Source organism: Camelina sativa, chromosome 14, assembly GCF_000633955.1.
Source record: "Camelina sativa cultivar DH55 chromosome 14, Cs, whole genome shotgun sequence".
In the NCBI taxonomy this organism is placed as follows: domain Eukaryota; kingdom Viridiplantae; phylum Streptophyta; class Magnoliopsida; order Brassicales; family Brassicaceae; genus Camelina; species Camelina sativa.
Window position 1 is genome coordinate 30,491,093 of NC_025698.1, and position 19,336 is coordinate 30,510,428.

At 35.6% G+C, this 19,336-nt stretch overlaps 6 protein-coding genes across 7 annotated transcripts in view; 4 read left to right on the forward strand and 2 right to left on the reverse strand.

The window, feature by feature from the left end:
* LOC104744164 (telomere repeat-binding factor 5-like) overlaps positions 1 to 200 on the forward strand; it is a 1,135-nt gene extending 935 nt beyond the window's left edge. Inside the window, exon 4 of the mRNA XM_010465176.1 lies at positions 117 to 200. Coding sequence (XP_010463478.1) covers positions 117 to 200 — 84 coding nt within the window. The remainder of the gene's footprint in view (positions 1 to 116) is intronic.
* Positions 224 to 3,443, forward strand: LOC104742948 (telomere repeat-binding factor 5-like). Its single transcript, XM_010464038.2, has 8 exons — positions 224 to 573; positions 699 to 832; positions 930 to 1,014; positions 1,652 to 1,735; positions 1,886 to 2,080; positions 2,191 to 2,274; positions 2,417 to 2,615; positions 2,709 to 3,443. The coding sequence occupies exons 1-8, from the start codon at positions 421 to 423 to the stop codon at positions 2,738 to 2,740; spliced, it is 966 nt and encodes a 321-aa protein (XP_010462340.1). The 5' UTR covers positions 224 to 420; the 3' UTR covers positions 2,741 to 3,443.
* On the forward strand, positions 3,369 to 6,292 carry LOC104742950 (eukaryotic initiation factor 4A-1-like). The gene is made up of 6 exons (XM_019236206.1): positions 3,369 to 3,521; positions 4,005 to 4,073; positions 4,164 to 4,267; positions 4,367 to 4,797; positions 4,903 to 5,355; positions 5,918 to 6,292. Exons 2-6 carry the CDS (start codon positions 4,006 to 4,008, stop codon positions 6,098 to 6,100), a joined length of 1,239 nt encoding a protein of 412 aa, XP_019091751.1. The 5' UTR covers positions 3,369 to 3,521; position 4,005; the 3' UTR covers positions 6,101 to 6,292.
* On the reverse strand, positions 6,152 to 11,794 carry LOC104742949 (phospholipid-transporting ATPase 6). 2 transcript variants are annotated; one of them, XM_010464040.1, is made up of 11 exons: positions 11,567 to 11,794; positions 9,408 to 11,304; positions 9,202 to 9,312; positions 8,838 to 9,114; positions 8,657 to 8,745; positions 8,455 to 8,542; positions 8,154 to 8,363; positions 7,948 to 8,073; positions 7,760 to 7,858; positions 7,489 to 7,680; positions 6,152 to 7,397 (listed from the first exon to the last, which is right to left on the reverse strand). In XM_010464040.1, exons 2-11 carry the CDS (start codon positions 11,240 to 11,242, stop codon positions 6,699 to 6,701), a joined length of 3,726 nt encoding a protein of 1,241 aa, XP_010462342.1. In that variant the 5' UTR covers positions 11,243 to 11,304; positions 11,567 to 11,794; the 3' UTR covers positions 6,152 to 6,698. The 2 variants fall into 2 exon arrangements, with proteins under 2 accessions (XP_010462342.1, XP_019091750.1); XM_019236205.1 differs by lacking the exon at positions 11,567 to 11,794 and having other exon boundaries at positions 9,408 to 11,535.
* LOC104742951 (protein translation factor SUI1 homolog 2) lies at positions 12,300 to 13,944 on the reverse strand. The gene is made up of 5 exons (XM_010464043.2): positions 13,768 to 13,944; positions 13,211 to 13,289; positions 12,855 to 13,060; positions 12,667 to 12,720; positions 12,300 to 12,574 (listed from the first exon to the last, which is right to left on the reverse strand). The coding sequence occupies exons 2-5, from the start codon at positions 13,245 to 13,247 to the stop codon at positions 12,530 to 12,532; spliced, it is 342 nt and encodes a 113-aa protein (XP_010462345.1). The 5' UTR covers positions 13,248 to 13,289; positions 13,768 to 13,944; the 3' UTR covers positions 12,300 to 12,529.
* LOC104744165 (putative F-box protein At1g61060) lies at positions 14,202 to 15,478 on the forward strand. Its single transcript, XM_010465177.2, has 2 exons — positions 14,202 to 15,278; positions 15,407 to 15,478. Exons 1-2 carry the CDS (start codon positions 14,202 to 14,204, stop codon positions 15,476 to 15,478), a joined length of 1,149 nt encoding a protein of 382 aa, XP_010463479.2.

The window sequence follows — 19,336 nt, forward strand, 5'->3', positions numbered from 1 at the left end:
ATCTTCTAACAATATGAAAATCCAATAAACATTCAAAAAAGTTTAGATTCTGATCGTATCCTATACTTTGAGAGTCTGAGACCATGAGAGTATATTTTGAACGGTCGATATATTAGTCTCAAAACCCGAGCAGATCAAGATTCGGTTTTAATGTCGGTGAGGCCCATTTAAAGCTCATGAAGAAGCCTTTTAAAAGCTAAATATTTTCGAGTTGAAGAATAGAAAAAAAAGGAAGTAGAATAGCGGGAATACTGGAGTTATTAGGAGGTGTCAGACTTGTTCTCCGGTGACGCTCTGACGAAGAAGACGACGAAGCGTACGAGTGTGTTTTGCTATATACGCTTAGTTTTAGAGGTAGCTTGATTTAAAAGTAGCGAAAGAGAATTTGAGAGAGAGAGGGAGGCGACGAAGGGATTAGAGATGCTAGGACATCGGAAGAATAAATGGACGGCGGAAGAAGAGGAGGCGCTTGTCGCCGGAATAGCCAAGCACGGTTCTGGAAAATGGGCGAATATCATAGAAGATCCCGAGTTTGCGCCTCATCTTCTAGATCGCACTAACATTAACCTCAAGGTATGTATGTCAATTCGTAAATTCCCAAAAAAAATCTGCCATAGAAATCGATTTTGAGATTAGGGATCGTAATTTTGGTCTTCAATGTTTGGTTTTTGTGTTGTCTTTGTTGCGCAATTCCAAAGGATAAATGGCGAAATATGAAAAATCGTGTGGGGAATATGGAGAAATCAATGGCACATACACTCAAATCTGCTCTTGTTGTTGTTAGCAACGAGTCTTCTCCAAGTAGTTCATCAGATATGATCAATGATACTAGGTTTGTTACCTTTGGTGATTCTGTTCTTTGATTTCTGTGTGTTTTCTCTAGGTTTAACAGCTTCTGCTGACACCTTCTTCTTTTATCTTGTTGCAAGGTACGTTCCAATGGTTTTTGAGGCTATATCAACAATCAAGGATGAGAATGGTTCTGATCTCAAGGAGATTCTCAGCTTTATCGAGGTGAAGAGGATATTTATTACATTGAAGTCTTTGTTTTTCATGGTTTATGTTTGACATTCATTTTCATTACTCAGTTTATCTTAATTTCTTGGTAGAGTTATATCCTTGGGTTTCATTAGGCTAGTTTTTTGTCTGGATACGAAAGCTAGGATTTCAGTAATGGGTCACAACGGATAGAACATACAGATTTTTTGGATAGTTATCTGACAATCGGTTGGTAACTTCTAAGCCTCTAAGGTCGTAGATATATATGTGTAGTGAGTAGTCTACCAAAACCATGATGACTGCAGACATTCTGATACCATTTGAAATAGCGTTACCAACCTTCCTGTTGGAACCTCTTTGTTGCGCTCAGTTACTGCAACTTTACGAAATGGTCAACAAATTCAGACCCAGGAAATGTTCTAAGTGTGGGTCTTGTTTCCTCCTTATAACATTTGACCCCAATCATGAATCCTTTGCCTTCACCAATGCTGTTGGATTACGTTCTCTTCTCTAGTTTAATCCATTGTATCCTGGTTCAAGCTTTGAGATAATAGTTTGCATATCTCTCATATTTATGTTCAATCATAACACCAAGACTATGATTTACGTTGAATTCAGATGGACGTTAATCTTTGTGGTTGATCAATTGCAGGAACGACATGAGGTTCCAAAAACCATTAAGAAACTGTTGAGTAGCAGCCTAAGAATCCTTGTTTCTCAAGACAGACTCAAAAAGGTAACGTTTTGTTTTTTCTTGATGCGAGGTTTGTCACAAGCCTATCTACTTTTCTCCAGACCCCCCTCATCTATTTGACAAGATGAAGTAAAAGAAATTTGATTTGTGTTATATTGTTTTATTAACTCAAAAAGTACTTCACAAATGCAGGTACGAAATCGTTACAAAATCTCCACAACGAAAGCTGATAAACCAACACACATCCTGCATCCAAAAGATTCCACGAACCCACCAGAGCTACCAAGCACTTATGTGATATCAACAAAACTAAAAGAATCACAGGAGATAGATGCAGCAGCAAATAAAGTTGCAGAACGAATCAATGAGTGGGCAGAAGAATTTGACGTAATCTTACTTCTATGTACTTTTTGTTGCTCATTCAATTTAACGGTATCATAGCACCTAAAGATACGATGTCAGTTGAAAGTTAATTCTCTGCGGTTGATCAACTTCAGGTCGGGTACGAGGAGCGACAAGACTTGAGGATGTTTTTGAGTGAGTGCCTGAAAATTCTCGTTTCTCGAGGCAAACTGGAAAAGGTATCTTTATATTAACTGCACAGTTATTTATTGATGCATCATCTATTACAAGAACAAGATCGATAAGACATGTGTTCATAAGTAAATGTCAAGTTTGGATTATTACTATTAGATAAAAATCAGAAGAGCTTGGATAATGCAGGTACTAGATCGCTACAAGATGTCAGAATTAGAAAGCAAAGTGTTGGAAATAGCACCAGAGGTTGTAGCAATGAAACTAGCAGAGTCAGATAACAAAAGGTTGATAGCAGCAGAGGCATTGGAAGAAGAACGACGAATGCACAAGTTGGTAGAAGAAAGCAACACGATGCTTCAGTTATGCTTAGAAATCCACCAACAATGTAATCTCAAGAAACCTACATGGCACATATCGATTGACATCATATCATCATCATCATCATGATCATCACTGTCGTTTGCTTTGGTCCTTGCAGGTGCTTGTGGGGAAGAGGTTGTTCTACGGTAGTAGACGCGAGCATATAGTACTCGTTTGGTTCAGTTATAGATAAGTGATTTCATATGACTTTCTAACCAACTTAGTGTGTGTGTCCAGTTGTGTTTTTGTAGATAAGTTGTAGTGAGGAACTAATGTTTTGTTAGTGTTTAGCATTTTAAATAGAGATATAAATTGATTTTTTTTTTTTCTCTAGAAAGTGATGTGTCCGTCTATTCTCTATTTGAGTCTTGAGAATGCTTTGCTACGTCATAAAGCATCAAAAGGTGCTGGAAAGTATAAAAAGCTTTACAAAGAAATTTTGATCTATTTTTTTCCAATGAAAAAAAAGTTGGTATGGTGTAATCATATTTCTACTTGAAAACAACTTTGTGATTTGATATATTCTTTTACGTGTTGGTAATGCAATTGCGATTCATAATCCTTTTTGACATTGGTGTAAAATAAGTTTATTTCCAGTTTTCCACACGAGAAAATTTTAGGAAAAATCTCAAATTGAAAAGGAAAGAGGAATGTAGGGGTAAAATTGGAAATACAGAAAAGTGAGGAAAAGGAAAACCCTAAGGTCACAGAGATTAATATAAAAAAAAAAGGGAGGAGTATAAAAGGTGGGTAACACGTATCGGTTCTGTCTCTCTCTACCTCAAATTTTTTATTTTGCATCCTTCGATCTCTATTATCTCTCTACACAACCAGATCCGAGTTTCCGAGATTTCAAGAAGCTACCTAACAACAAAGTCCTTTACTTTTGCTCTCAAAGCTTTCATCTTTCATTCAACTACTTAAGCTCCAGGTTTGTAATTCTCTCTTTCTTCTTCTCTGTTATTTGTTCCTTTTGTGTTTAGATAGAACGATTGGATCTCTTTGCGATGGATTTGGTTCGGATTCCTTCTGGGTCGGTTTCAAAGTTTTAAATTTTGATGCCTTGTAAATCTGTGATTCAACTAGTTGCTCAAACCCTTCAAATCCTTTATTTCACTCGATTTGATTTTGGGGCAGATTGGTTAAGCTTTTTGATTGTTCGATACTTCTGGAGAGGTAGATATTGTTTTTGAATGGTATCTATGATATTTGGATGAACCATATTTTTCTCCTGACATCTAATAAATTCAGATATTAATGCTTGTCTTCCTCTCTTTATGGACTTCGAGTTTGGCTATTCTGTTACATTCTTGCTTCTTGTACAACTCTATGGATGATGGCTAGATGGCTTGTTCAATTTATCTTTAGCTATTTTTCGGATCTAACACGTTGTCTCTTTTGTTTATTGTTGTAGTATGGCAGGAACAGCACCAGAAGGAACACAGTTTGATACGCGTCAGTTTGACCAGAGGCTTAATGAAGTGTAAGTCCATAACATCTATATAATTTCAATACTCTGTTGTGATTTGATTTTTCCGTATTTGCTAATCTTGATTTTTTTCTTTTTGTGCAGCCTCGATGGACAGGATGAGTTCTTCACCTCATATGATGAAGTCCATGAGAGCTTTGATGCCATGGGTCTGCAAGAGAATCTTCTTAGGGGTATCTATGCTTACGGTAAGTGAGGAACAAACAACTATAGAAACAATACTTTTGTTTGTGTGTGTTTATGTTGGGTTTCCTATAAATTTCATCTCATGTGGATATTTTTTCTAGGTTTTGAAAAGCCTTCTGCTATTCAGCAAAGAGGAATTGTACCCTTTTGCAAGGGTCTTGATGTGATCCAGCAGGCACAGTCTGGTACTGGAAAAACCGCCACTTTCTGCTCTGGCGTCTTGCAGCAGCTTGACTATACCCTTGTCCAGTGCCAGGCTCTCGTTTTGGCTCCTACCCGAGAGCTTGCTCAGCAGATTGAGAAGGTCATGCGTGCCCTTGGTGACTACATTGGCGTCAAGGTTCATGCCTGTGTTGGTGGAACCAGCGTCCGTGAGGATCAGCGCATTCTCCAGGCTGGTGTTCATGTCGTCGTTGGAACTCCTGGTCGTGTGTTTGACATGCTTCGAAGACAATCTCTTCGCGCTGACTCCATCAAGATGTTTGTCCTTGATGAAGCTGATGAGATGCTCTCCCGTGGTTTCAAGGATCAGGTTTGTCTTTCCTTTACAAAGTGTTATCATATCCCTAGTATGTTTGTTTGTTATGAAAGTGTGATCATGACTTGGTTATATGTTGTTTTCTGGTGAATTTTGCAGATCTATGACATATTCCAGCTTCTCCCACCTAAGATTCAGGTTGGAGTATTCTCAGCAACGATGCCACCAGAAGCTCTTGAGATCACAAGAAAATTCATGAGCAAACCAGTGAGAATCTTGGTGAAGCGTGATGAGCTCACACTTGAAGGTATCAAGCAATTCTACGTGAACGTGGAGAAGGAAGAGTGGAAGCTCGAGACTCTCTGCGATCTCTATGAGACTCTAGCCATCACGCAGAGTGTCATCTTCGTCAACACTCGTCGCAAGGTGGACTGGCTCACAGACAAAATGAGAAGCCGGGACCACACAGTCTCAGCTACTCATGGAGACATGGACCAAAACACAAGAGACATCATCATGAGAGAATTCAGGTCTGGTTCTTCCCGTGTTCTCATCACAACCGATCTCTTGGCTCGTGGTATTGATGTGCAGCAAGTCTCTCTGGTCATCAATTTTGACCTCCCAACTCAGCCGGANATTTGATCATATACCTAGTATGTTTGTTTGTTATGAAAGTGTGATCATGACTTGGTTTTATGTTGTTTTCTGGTGAATTTTGCAGATCTATGACATATTCCAGCTTCTCCCACCTAAGATTCAGGTTGGAGTATTCTCAGCAACGATGCCACCAGAAGCTCTTGAGATCACAAGAAAATTCATGAGCAAACCAGTGAGAATCTTGGTGAAGCGTGATGAGCTCACACTTGAAGGTATCAAGCAATTCTACGTGAACGTGGAGAAGGAAGAGTGGAAGCTCGAGACTCTCTGCGATCTCTATGAGACTCTAGCCATCACGCAGAGTGTCATCTTCGTCAACACTCGTCGCAAGGTGGACTGGCTCACAGACAAAATGAGAAGCCGGGACCACACAGTCTCAGCTACTCATGGAGACATGGACCAAAACACAAGAGACATCATCATGAGAGAATTCAGGTCTGGTTCTTCCCGTGTTCTCATCACAACCGATCTCTTGGCTCGTGGTATTGATGTGCAGCAAGTCTCTCTGGTCATCAATTTTGACCTCCCAACTCAGCCGGAGAACTACCTTCACCGTATCGGAAGAAGTGGAAGGTTCGGGAGAAAGGGTGTGGCCATTAACTTTGTGACTCGTGATGATGAAAGAATGCTGTTCGATATTCAGAAATTCTACAATGTGGTCGTTGAGGAGCTGCCATCAAACGTGGCCGATTTGCTGTGAAGAAGAAGAAGAAAGGTTATTTGTTTTTCAAGTTTCTTATTTGAGTTTTGACCCGTTCCTCTTTCTCTTTCTCTCTCTGAAAGTCTGAATCATCCATACATCTTTTTTTTCATTCTCTAGTATTCATCAACTTTGTGAAACATATGTCCCTTCTGACCATTTTTCGTTTAAATCACATGCAATATTTATTTCTTCGATTGTGTATATGATAGAGATGCTTTGCCTGTTTTACGGTTTTGTCTCAGAATTACTTCATCTCATTCTATAGTTTTAGTTCACGTTTGGTAATACTGTGATGTGAATACCATCGGGAAAGAAAACGTCAACCATGTCTAATCAGCAATCACATCTCTTTTTTCGTCTTTTCGTTAGTGTAAAACACACACAAACACAATACATTCCCCTCTTTCTTGTACGTTTGTCTAAATTGTATAAAACCATTTTTGATTAGTCAAGATCATATATAAATTAAAAAAAAAAAAGTCTCTTTTCTTTCATCTAACACGAATCCAATTTTCTCATTCTTCATCTGATGATTTCCCGAGAAAAATGTCACAGTAAATATATATTTAAAAAAACGTACTTGGTCTCCATCATATCAAGTCTGTTGTGAGGTTGAAGATGTATCATTAGACGATGTTCCACTCATTACACTTAAAACTGAATGCTTCCTTTGAAGCTTTCCCCTTAGCTGCCTGATCTTAGCATCAACTCGAGCCGTGAACCCAATCTTTGTCTTCTCTCTCGCCTTTGACTTCTCTCGTTTCCACATTCGTTCATCCTCTACATCAATCCTGAAATGCTTGATCTCTTGTATAATGTGATGGTCAAGAGGGTTCACTGATCTTTGGTATGAAATGTGGAACAAGTAAGGAAGTGTTGTGGCGGCTATGACCAGTAGTGAAGTTAGCCAGAAGATGGGTGCAGGCGCTAGAGTCTCGGCCAGCATGTGAAAGATGTTACCGGAGAGTTTTGGTGGTAACATACCGTAAAGAGCGAGGAAGACGTACCAAGCTCCTATGCTTCCCCAAATCATTACGTGTTGGATCCAAGTGAAGTGACTCATGGTTAAAGCTATTTGAACATTTACTGCCCAGATGATGCATGTGAACATGGCAGTTCCCATTGCATTCATGTCTGCGGTTTGGCCATCTGAGCGGAATGATTGGACATGGAAGATTCCAATGTTCAGTGTAAAGATGACTATGGATGCGTAAACTCCATTCCCCATCCATCCAAGGATTCTGTACCAGTCGAAGAAGAGGTTCTTGGGGCCTTGTTGATACAATGCAGGGAACTAGAAAAAGAAGACAGTCCAAGAAATGAATCAAGATTTGAGAAGGTTTGCATTTTTATGTGAAAGGTGATGGAGAGGACTTTATAAGTACCTGTAAGCAGACATCAGATGGAACATCTTGTTCAAAAACTCCGAGGGAAATGACGGGGAGAGAAGTGAGAACAACGTTGAAGAGTAATAAGTAAGAGTCATTGTAAATTGATTGACCAGAAAACCCCGTAAAGGCTTCGAAGTAGAAGAGAGTTAGACCAAAGGTTATGTTCTTGTAGAAGAAATAACAAATCTGTGAAAATAACAATAACGAATCAAGATCAAGTATATATATTATGCTGTCTGGTGAGTTAGATCAATGCATATATTACCATCTGAGCTATTCGTTTGTAGCACCAGTGTCCGTGGACAACAAGTAGTCTCTCAAGAAACCGAAACTGGGCTATGGAGAAGTCACTTGCCATTACAGCCTGCATAGAAACAGAAACTAATATTCTCAGAAAAAACCAACAAAACTTAACCATATCTCACTGTGCTGAAGAAAAGTTTGTTCAAGCACCTGCATGCCTTCAACGCCACTGATTCCAACACCAATATCAGCTTCTTGAATCATTCCAACATCATTTGCACCATCTCCGATTGCCAAAGTTGTTTTTCCTGTTCCTTCTTTGGCTAGCCTTGTCACCTAAAAAACCAAAATAAACAAATATGGTTATGTGTGCGTCCATGTCATGTTCTGAAATCAGTAAAGATGATTATACGTACAAGTGCTTTCTGTTTGGGAGAGACACGACAGCATATCACTGATGCACAGTCAACTGCAAGGGCAAGAAACTGATACTTGACATCATCTTTCAAAGCATATGTAAGTGTCTTTCCATCAATGATCAAAGCAAATGCTGCATGTGGATCTTTTTCAATTTTGATCATCTGTGAAGCATTTGTGATCTGCATCAATATGCTCTCCTTTGCAGCCTGACCATAAATAAGTTTTGGTATCACATACAAGATTCTACTATAACAGTAAATGTAAGTTTTTTCATGATAGCATCGACCTAATACATACAGCTTCAGAGTTTTGTGCTGATTCCTCTACATTTGCAAATGAAATAGATATCTGCTTCATACCCTGTCGAAGTAAACTGCAAGCATATCTGCAGTTGGCCAACCAAAGAACTCAATTAGCTCACTTAGTCTCAGAAAACTACATATAAAATAAACACAGTTGAGGAGTCTATGGTATACATCAGTAACAAAGAAGAACAAACCCTATGTTTATTGCAGTCTCCATCTTATCTCCTGTCAAAACCCATATCTTAAGACCAGCTTGGGCTAGGTTATCTATGCATTGAGGTACCTGAAGTGAACTAACAAAAAGTAAGTTGAACAGGATTTTTGAAAGGCCGCTTCATTTAATATAATCACAGTAAATTGAACTATGCTTCATACCCCTTTTTGCAGTTTATCCTCCACAGCAGTAGCTCCCACAAGGATCAGTTCCTTCTCCATCATATCTGATACCTTCTCAAGCATTTCATCTCTATCAGCTCCAACTGAGGTTTTTGCTTTGTGAAATTCACTGTTCCATGCTGAATACTCAGTCTCATCAAGCTTTCTGTAACCAAGTGCCAATGTGCGTAAACCAGCTTCACCATATACATTCAAGTGCTTGGAAGTAGCTCCTAGATACTCTTTTCCATTCTTTGATAAACGATCAAATATAATGCTGCAGGAAAAAAAAACATTAAATTTTGGTTAGAAGAGTAATTATGAAAAGCAAAACTGGAACTGGCTTGAAGTTATGCAATCAAACCTGTCAGCTCCTTTACAGAGTAGAAGAATCTGCCCTTCCTCATCTCTGACAATTGCAGACATTCTTTTTCTTTTGCTAGTGAAGTCTAATAGATTCAATATTTTGTATTCTCTGTAAAATAACCAACACATGACATTACACATCTATACGCAGAGAGATCAACAAAATATCAAACATGGAAATGATTAAGTTACACACAGTCTCACCTAACAACTGGCTGGCCTGAAGATAAAAACCGTTCAGCAATAAACACACTTGACTGAGTTCGCTTAGTAAACTCAAAACCAAACTCCCTAGAAGCAACAAGGAAAGCAACTTCATCAGGAGACTCAGCTTCATAAGTAAACTTCCCAGTATCTTCATCAACCTCAGGAATTGCAGTATGACAAACTGCGAGTATACGGAAAAACATCAAAATGTCATCTGAGTTAGGCTCATTTAACCAGTTCTCATCCATTAGACGGTTATCTTCAAAACTAAAACCCTTAACACCAGTGGTCTTCTTCTGATCCTTTTCGTCGCTAGCAGTGACTACAGTCTCCAGTTCAAATTCTACTGACGTCTTGCTGGCAAGTTTTGCGTACCGTTGTGTCCTGCCTTTAGTCGCTGGAAGGTTAGTAACTTCTTCACCTTTCTCCTCAAGATCCATGGCCATCTGCTTAGCAGCAGCTAGTTCAACTTCACTGGCACGGACACCATAAGAAGTACCCGCAATTGAGCATTTCAGAAAGTCCATCTGATTACATGTCAAAGTTCCTGTTTTATCAGAAAGGATGGTATCAACTTGTCCCAGCTCTTCGTTTAAGTTCGACGTGCGTGCTTGAGCAGGAGTCCCACTCTGACTATCATACAACTGCAAGTCTTGGTTTATGAAATGTGCTTGCAAGACTTTAACTACCTCGATGGAAACATACAATGAGATGGGAATCAAGTAACCATAAAGCAAGAGAGCAGTGATCAAATGAACAACCCAAGCATACAGAGGATTAGTAGGATTTGTTAAGCTCTCAGGCTTGTCTGGCCGCAAGTACCACCAATCTGCCATCAAGAGCTTTGTCATCACAGCAAATCCAAGAGAACTGATGAAGGAAACAGTCAAGAGAAGGGCAAAGAGAGTGTATATAATGTAATCCATTCTCTTTTCAATCCTGCTTCTCTTTGAAGGAGACTTTGTTGAGTTCTGCATTACTTTTGTGTCATGACCAGTAAAGACCACCACCCCATAGATATAAGCCGTGTTCCTGAGCTTTGAGTCTCTCAAGAGAATCTGGTTAGGATCAAGTGGATAAACCTGGCCATCACACTCAAGATTACCAACAAAGGTATACAGGTTCGGATTAGGATCTTCGCATTTGATCGTTCCAGAGAAGTTCTGAAAAGATTCATCCTTCTCCAAAGCCAAAGTAGCATCCAAACATCTCTTTACTTTCAAGTTAGTTTCTCCGTCTAAGTTCATCGTCTCCACATAACAGATCCCATCCTCATAACTCGAAGACAACAAGAACAAATCAGCCGGGAAAAACTCATCCTTCTCCACCCTTACAACATCTCCCACACGGATCTTTTTCCACGCCCTACGTCCAAACTCCCCACTCCCTTTGTGAACACTAGCTTTCCTAGAGTTCACCGCAACGTCCTGCATGAAGCGGCGCCAATCCTCCAAGGCCTCTTTACCCATACTAAGCCCAACAACGAAAACCAAAGGAGCAATCATGCTCCATTTGTTAAAAGGGGAGAGAGGAAACACAGAGAGGATGGCAGCAACTAAAAAGTAGAAGTTGGCAACGCGGTGGAATTGCTCGTACAAGCATTTAGGTAAGAAGGTGAGCAAGTTATACCTAGTGGTGGATACATAGTTTGAACGGTACCTAAGGAGTTTAGTAGCCAAATGCAAATGAGGCTGGTTACAATGAACGATTCTGGTGTAACCAGGACCGTTAATAACATGAGGACCTTGGTCATCAAGAGTTTTAGGCCTAAGACATCTAAAGGTATAGAAGTGGCTTTTTCGAATCCTTGATCTAATTCTACGACGAGCCATTAAATTATTTACTCTTCACCTCAAAATCGTAAGACAAACACCATTAACTGTCGTCCTTGATACTGCCAAAACGTATAAATTAGTTAGCACATACCAAAATATGATCCAGATTCTATTTAAAAAAAATCTGAATTTAGGTTTGAAAAAAATCTATATGGAATGGAATCCTCCGAAAATGGGGTGCATCTAACCCTCCCAAAACTTGTAACACAAGACAGAGAGAGAGAATCCCTTGAAGATCACGTCATTGAAGGTTAAAGGAAAGAGAGATTAGTGATCGGAGAAAAATTTAAATCGCGAGAGAGAGAGAGAGAGAGAGATTACCTGAAATCGGTAGGGTCGTTTATGATCAACACGAAGAAACACGTTTTTTCTTTACCTCAGGAACGAATAAAAAAGTTTGGTGTGGTGGCTAAACGAGAGAGGGAGAGAGAGATCCAAACAGAGAAATGAAGGGAGAAGAGAAGAGAGGGCTCCTCTGGTTCTGTCTCTCTCTCTCTCTCTCTATTGTCTAAACAAGGAAGAGAGGGTTAGAGGTTAATCTCTCCTTCTCCTTCCTTCACTCTCTCCTCTCTTGACTGCATTTGCAAAACTCTCAAATCCAACGCAGCAATTCTCCTTTCCTATTTTTAATTTCTTATTTTTTTGTTTTCTTTTTCTAATTAATACCTTAATTACTTCTGTCCAAAAAGTTACCAAGCCAAACTGGTTTATTCTTTCTGGTTGACTCGAAAATAGTGATCTAAAATAACTTACACACATTATTAAGAAAGTAATCTTACATAATTTAGATTTATTGTTGTAAATGAAAGTCAAAATAAAGAAAAAAAGATAATTAAACCCATTATTCTTTAGGCTAGAAATCAACACAAAGTGTGTAGGAATCTAACCATTTTCAAGTGCTTATTTATGTATATTTGGCTACCTATTTTATCTTTATATGTTTTATTGATGGTATGTACATGTACTTCAATCACGTGCCTGGAATCATCAGTACAGGAACCAGACAAGCAAATGGTTCACAAACCGGTTTGGTTTTACGCATCAGACATCGAAGTTGGATTCAGAGAGCAAATTTTATTGATATTAATCTCACACTAGAAAATGCAAACGACAAGTTTTTCGTTGATACATTTTATACTCGCTCACAAGCAAACTTCTTTTCTGATACAATACTGTATATATAATAAAAGCATTCATACATTTAAGTGATGTTTTTTTTATACTTCCTTTTGGCTGATTCCGTAAAAATACAAGTTGAACAACGAGTATCTTTCTTAGAATTCCTCAAAAACCATGGATTTTTATGTTATCCTTCTTCACAAGCCCAGCCTGTTTCAAAAATATTTCACAGATCAGGATTACAATGTTTCAAACTTCAAAACCACCAACGATGGAACTAGGAAAAAAAAAATGATGATTACCTGAACAAGGAAGGTGGAGACGTTCTTCCTCTGATCGCCTTGTAGCTGAATAACCTACAAACAACATATTCAAACTGATATTAACTCATCTTAGCTACTACAAGCAATCCAGAATATTAGAAACCGCAAGCCTGACACACTAGAAGACGTTTTATTAAATGAAAAAAAACACACACACACACACACACCTGTCCTAATTCAGAGTCCTGGACGACAGTGCCATTGCAGCAGAATTCTTTCTTAAGGTCTTTAAGGATCTTGCTATAGCTATACTCTTTCTTAAGTCCCTGGACAGTTGTCAAGCTTTTCCTACCATTACGCTGCTGAACACGAATGTGCACGTATTCCTTTGTTCCCGCCCCAGCGTCCTCAGCATTTGCATCAGCAAACGGATCTTTATATCACCAAACACACACACACACACACACACAAAACAATAGCATAAGAAGATCATATAACATAACATAAGAAATACTCCATCATATATCATATTCACAACAATTTCAAACAGCACAATGCTATAATTTCAGAAGAATGCGCTTACCAAAGGCAGTGGGGACTTGAACTTCAAGATCAGACATGAACCTTAAGTTGATACAAGGGAGCGCAAACGAGACAAGGGCCTGAACAAAAAAAAACAGAACAAAAGTCGAACTAAGTAACATAACGTAAAAGCAACACTGGTGATCGTAGTGATGATATCTGATTAAAAAGATAAATCAAACGAGCAGCTTCATAGCATCAGAGATAGATTCTTATAACCAAAATGCTAAAAAAAAAAAAACCATTTTCTGCAAAAAGTCTCAATTGCGTAAAAACATATTATTATAGGATTCCAAAATCAAATCAAAACAAACCATAACGTAATCTGTGTATCTAAAATCGAATTTCAATGTCTACAAAATAAAGTTACAGTTCTGGAATCTGGAACAAAAAAAAAAAAAAACCCAATCAAGGGCGATCATTTTGTCGATACAATATTTGAAGAAAAAAAAATGAAGCTTATCAAGAAGAATGAATCATTCAACCAAGGATCAGTGGGGAGGAGGAGGAGAAACGACAAATCATCAAAAAAAAAAAAAAAAAAAAAAGNATTTTCACCTGATCAAGAAGAAGAGATTAGGGTTTCGATGATTTTTGATTATACGAAGAAGGGATAGAAAATGGAAACCCTAAAATTCGGACCAAAGGGGCAAGCAAAGCTTCTTCTTGTCTGAATTCACGAGAGGAAGAGCTACAAAATCGATTCTGTTTTTAATTCCGACCCAATAATATTCTTATTTTTTTTTTTAATTAATTAATTTATTTATTTTAGAAAAAAACAAAACAAAAAGTAAATAAAATAAAGTCGGCGAGTCCTGCACGGCATCGATTCCCTCCCACTCATCATCATCTAGTTGCGTCCTTTATCTCAACTCTTTATTACTAGTAAGTAGGCCGGAACAAAGCCCATTATAAAGCCCAACTTACTGGAGCGTGTATCATATAAGTTCTGGAATGGTCGAAAGCAGAGAGCCGAATTCTCTCCTATGGTGATGAGAAAACGTAAGCAGCAGGTCACGGAGGAAAACCTAACCCTAACTGTATCCGGATCATCCAATGAACGATGTGAAACGGAATACTTTGCTCCGATCCCTGTTGATCTCGTCATCAGAATCTTGTCGAGGTTGTTATCCGGCAGGTCTATGGCTCAGTGTCGTTGTGTATGTAAGCTCTGGTCGTCCATAATTCGCCGTCAAAATAATAATAAGTTGTTCCCGATCAATTCTCCGGATCCACCGAGGCTCCTTTTCTCCTTCGTACTTAGAGATAATCTCTACTTCTGCTCGGCACCTCAAAAACTTGACAACAACAACAACTCTACTATTGTTACAGCCACGTTTCATCGCACATTTCCCCATAGCACAGTTTTCTCTCAAACCTATCGCCCTGCTTGTGGACTGGTTTGTCACCAAATTGAGGGAAAGAATCATGTCATGGCTGTGATCTCTAACCCCATCACAGGAGAGTCCGTAGCACCACCCAAAGTGAAAACGTATGGGTTCGTCGCAAAAACCTACTTTGGGTATGATCCGATTGGAAATAAATTCAAGGTATTGTGCTTAACTTGGTCTCATTGTCGAACACTTGAGCATCAAGTTCTCACGTTAGACACTGGAAGAAAACTCTTGTGGAGAAAGATCCCATGTTGCATATCTTATTCTCCTCTAGCCGATAATGGGATATGTGTCAATGCTGTTTTGTATTACACAGCATCTGTCGCAAAACGTATGATTGTCTGCTTTAATATTAGGTCCGAGACATTCGATTTTATAATCGGGAGACCTGAGAGGTTATCTTTTATGGACATGACTCCTACACTGGTAAACTACAAGGGTAAACTAGGTGCAGTTGATACTCTGGACCATGTCGATGGTTTCGTGTTTTGGGTTTTAGAGGATGTCGAGGAACATAAATGGTCAAAGCATATATTGGTGACCCCCGTTCAATGGAATGCAGAGCATGTATCCGCTGTTGGAGTTACTGATAGAGAGGAAATTGTCTTTTCACCAAAATATGCACAAAAAGATTCCTTTTACATTTCTTACTACAATCTCCAGAGCAACACTACGGTAAGAGTAAAAGTTTTTATTCCAGGATTTGAACTTCTTAACGGTTGTAGTATTTACACCTTCCCAAACTATGTAGAGGATGTGAAGCTTATATAAATTTTTAAGTGTTTTATTGGATCTTTATGCAGTCAGTTGTTTGCTTGTATAATGAACGTCTGAAGCCAAAGGCCAGAATAGAAGTAGAAAATCTCGAACTATAAATAGAGTTAATTCACATTTCCATACAAACACCAATACTCTATCAATCATATTCTAGCCAAAACTTCTTATTAAAACACAATTTATAAGAAGTAATAGTTCCAACATGACCAATAATAATATGGCAAATCAAATAGCTTTGTAGGATAGATATTGAAATGACAAAAACATACATCTCTATTGAACCTAGCTATCACTAAATTGTGTGTTTGTTGTTGTTCTTACCAGGTTACACTTACATACATACATTACACTAGATAATGTCCCACACATCGGGTATGTTTGAAATTAATATAACAAAATCATATATATAAAAGTAAGGTTTTGGTCTCTCTTTATTGGTTGATTGTCATTTAATATTTTTTAATTTATTTATTTTTATCTACTTCCTAATTATTTAATTGCTTTCAACAATATTTAAGACCCAATTAACACAAATATTTATAACTCACACATTAAAATAAAATTATAACTGAAATAAAATAAATTATGCATTAATCATATTCCACCACTCAATTTTATTCAAACACAATAAATTATAATTATGCAGTCACTTTTCTTTTGTAACTTGCATCAATTCTTATCATATAAATAACATTCTCTCATTCTCTCATATTAGCATTCTTTTACTTTCACATTTTCATATTCTCTCATTCTCTTCCAATTCTCTCATTTTATTCCATAATACCTCAAATCATTTTTTTGTTTTTGATTTCTTATTTTTGTTGTATGGGTAACAAAAAACCAAATGAAATATCATTGTAAAATATTGATTTTAGAGACTGCATGATATTTATTTTACATTGTTTTTATTTTTAACGATTCATCTACATTATCTAATTTGGATTATCATCTTATAAGTAATCATTCTCTCTTCATCTCCCACCAATATCAAAATGTTGTTATATCTCATATGTGTTGTAAGAGTTTGATTCTATATTTTAATTCAGAAAGTATTATATATATTTAACATTTTTTTAATTTTTATTTTATTTATATAAAAATAAAATATTTCTTTTATATTTCTTGCCTATCTAATATATTCATATTTATCATCATATACATAAAAGTAAGGTTTCACTCTCTCCTTATTGGTCCACTTGGCAATTCAACTTTAACAAAAAAATTATATTAAATCACAAATTAAAAAACATTTAATCTTCACATTTAACTCACATTTTTATACAAAACTGAAATCACATAAATTATGCATTAACTTTATTTCTCCACTCAATTGTATTTAAACAAATAATAAATGAGAATTGTAACTCCTATTGTTCTAAATGTAATTTTTTTTCATTTCTCTCCCTATAAATACTTATTTTCTTATTCTCTTAGTCTATCATTCTTTCATTCTCTCATCCTTTTCCACTAAATCTCTTTTTTTTTTGTGTTTTTTTTTTGTTATTGTTGTTGTATGAGTTAAAAAAATCAATTCAAATATCATTGAGTTTGTATGATATGTATATCTTACATTGTTTTCTTTAATGTTTTAAAAGGTTTATCTCCATTGCCTATATTAGATTAACATCTAATAAGTTATTATTTTTCATACTCTTCTACAATATTCACCACACAATAAGTCATGAAGTTGAAAAGATTCATCTCTAATTCTCTATTATGTACTCTGATGATTATCTCACATATTCATGTATCATTTTTAATAATTTATAAAGATCAATATAATAATATTTAAAGATGAATACAATTATCTATTCATAAAGTCTATAAACTCTAGTTATAAAGTCTATTTTGTTTTGTGATCCAATAGATAAATATGTAAAGATCAATATGATATTTATTTTATTTAAAATTTGAGGTTTTTGAAAACAAAAAGAACTTCAATTAAAAAAAAAATTGGTCTTTGTGATTTAAGAAAAATGAAAAAAATGATCTGAAAAAGAAATCATATTTAACTGGAAATGAAATATAGAAAAACAATATAATTTAATACCATTTAACTAAATCCTCCAAAGATGAAACCAATAATATGAAATCTAGCACTATAAATTAAATTAATGAGTGAAAAACAAAAAACATAACCAAAAAGATAGAAGTTCTCCTTGGGGTTTTTAAAAATCTTTGGATTGAAGTTCATACAATTTTATAAGGAAAACTAATTTAGTTTGTCACTTCAAAAGTAATATTTTCAATTTGAAAAATTACGTGTGATTGTTGAGTTTATATCAACAAAACAACCAAATCATGTGTAAGTTAAAATTTTAAGCCTCTTGGTATTCCTTTTCCTTAAGTCAAAACAAATTAAAATATTTATTTATATTAAATCACAAATTTAAAAACATTTAATCTTGACATTTAACTCACATATTAATATAACACTGAAATCATATAAATTATGCATTAAATATATATTTCTCCACTCAATTGTATTAAAACAAATAATAAATTAGAATTGTAACTCTCATTTTTCTAAATATAATTTTTCATCATTTCTCTTCGTATAAATACTCATTCTCTTATTCTCTCATTCTTTCATTCTCTCATCCTCTTCCACTATATCTCAAAAAATTTTGTTATAATAAACTATTATAATAGAATTATTAAATCAAAATTTTTAACTCTCTTTTACCTCTAAAAACATTTGAAGTACATTTTTTGGTATACTCATCATTATATTTAATTTTTGTGACCCAAAATATACTTATGTAGAGATCATTATAATGTTTATTTAATTCATAATTTTGTAATTTAATGATTTTCTATATATAAAAAATTTTGATATTCTATTTCCAAAATTTTACTACAAAGAGAAAATTATTAGAATTTAACCTAGCAATATAGCTTAAATTAAAAAGATATTAAAAGTTAAATTAATCTTTGGGATTTTTCATTGCATTTCATATAATTTTATAGGAAATATATTTAATTGATACTTTAAAAAATAATTATGCAATTTAATTATTAATTTTTTTTAGGTAAATTTTGAATATCATAGTAAATTTCTATTTTTATCATTAACAATATTTTTTAAATAGCTGGTATATCTTGATATTGTATGATTTGAATAAATAAAGTGTATTATTGACATTTATGAATTTTTTTTTTGTTATATATGTATTTTTAGGAAATTTTTCAAAAATTCATCTTTTTGAATACCACTCTTCAGAAATAGCATTTGAATTTTTTTTATTAAAATAATATTCTCAGAAAATTCTCATAATTTTATAACTATTATAACCTAAAATGAATTTACATAACTAATACAAAAACCCGCGCATATGCGCGGGATATTACCTAGTATAATTATATACTTTTAAAGGAGTTTAGTAACTTATTGAATAAATTGATTATTTAATAGTTTATACTACAAAAATATTCTTTTAAAACTTGTCATTTTAAATAAGTTCTTCTTTTGGTTTGACTACAAAATTTTTAAATTACTATAAATATAAATATATGACAGGAACTTCGAATTAATCAAATTGTCATTTTAAATATATATTTTGTTCTCTCTTCAAACGAAATATGTATTTAGCTATTTTGTTCTCTCTTAAAACGAAATATGTATTCAGCTATGTCTTCGTCGTCGTCATCATGATGTTGCTCCTGTGAGATCTGTGCCTAGGAGGAGGAGAGGGAGAAGGAGAAGGAGCTCTATCACGAAGATGCCTAGATATGTGAAAGAGAGATACAAATGATCAGTTTCTGTATATTCATGATGATGTTAAGTGATTACATATATATAGATTGAACTAAACTGAAATATAGGAGTATCTACAAGAGGTGACATTACAAAACCAGAGAGGGAGAAGTGAAACCAAACAATAAATCCAGCACATGCTACAAGCACAAACAAAAAACAAAAAAGCACCATGAGTTACTTACCATTGTACTTAAAA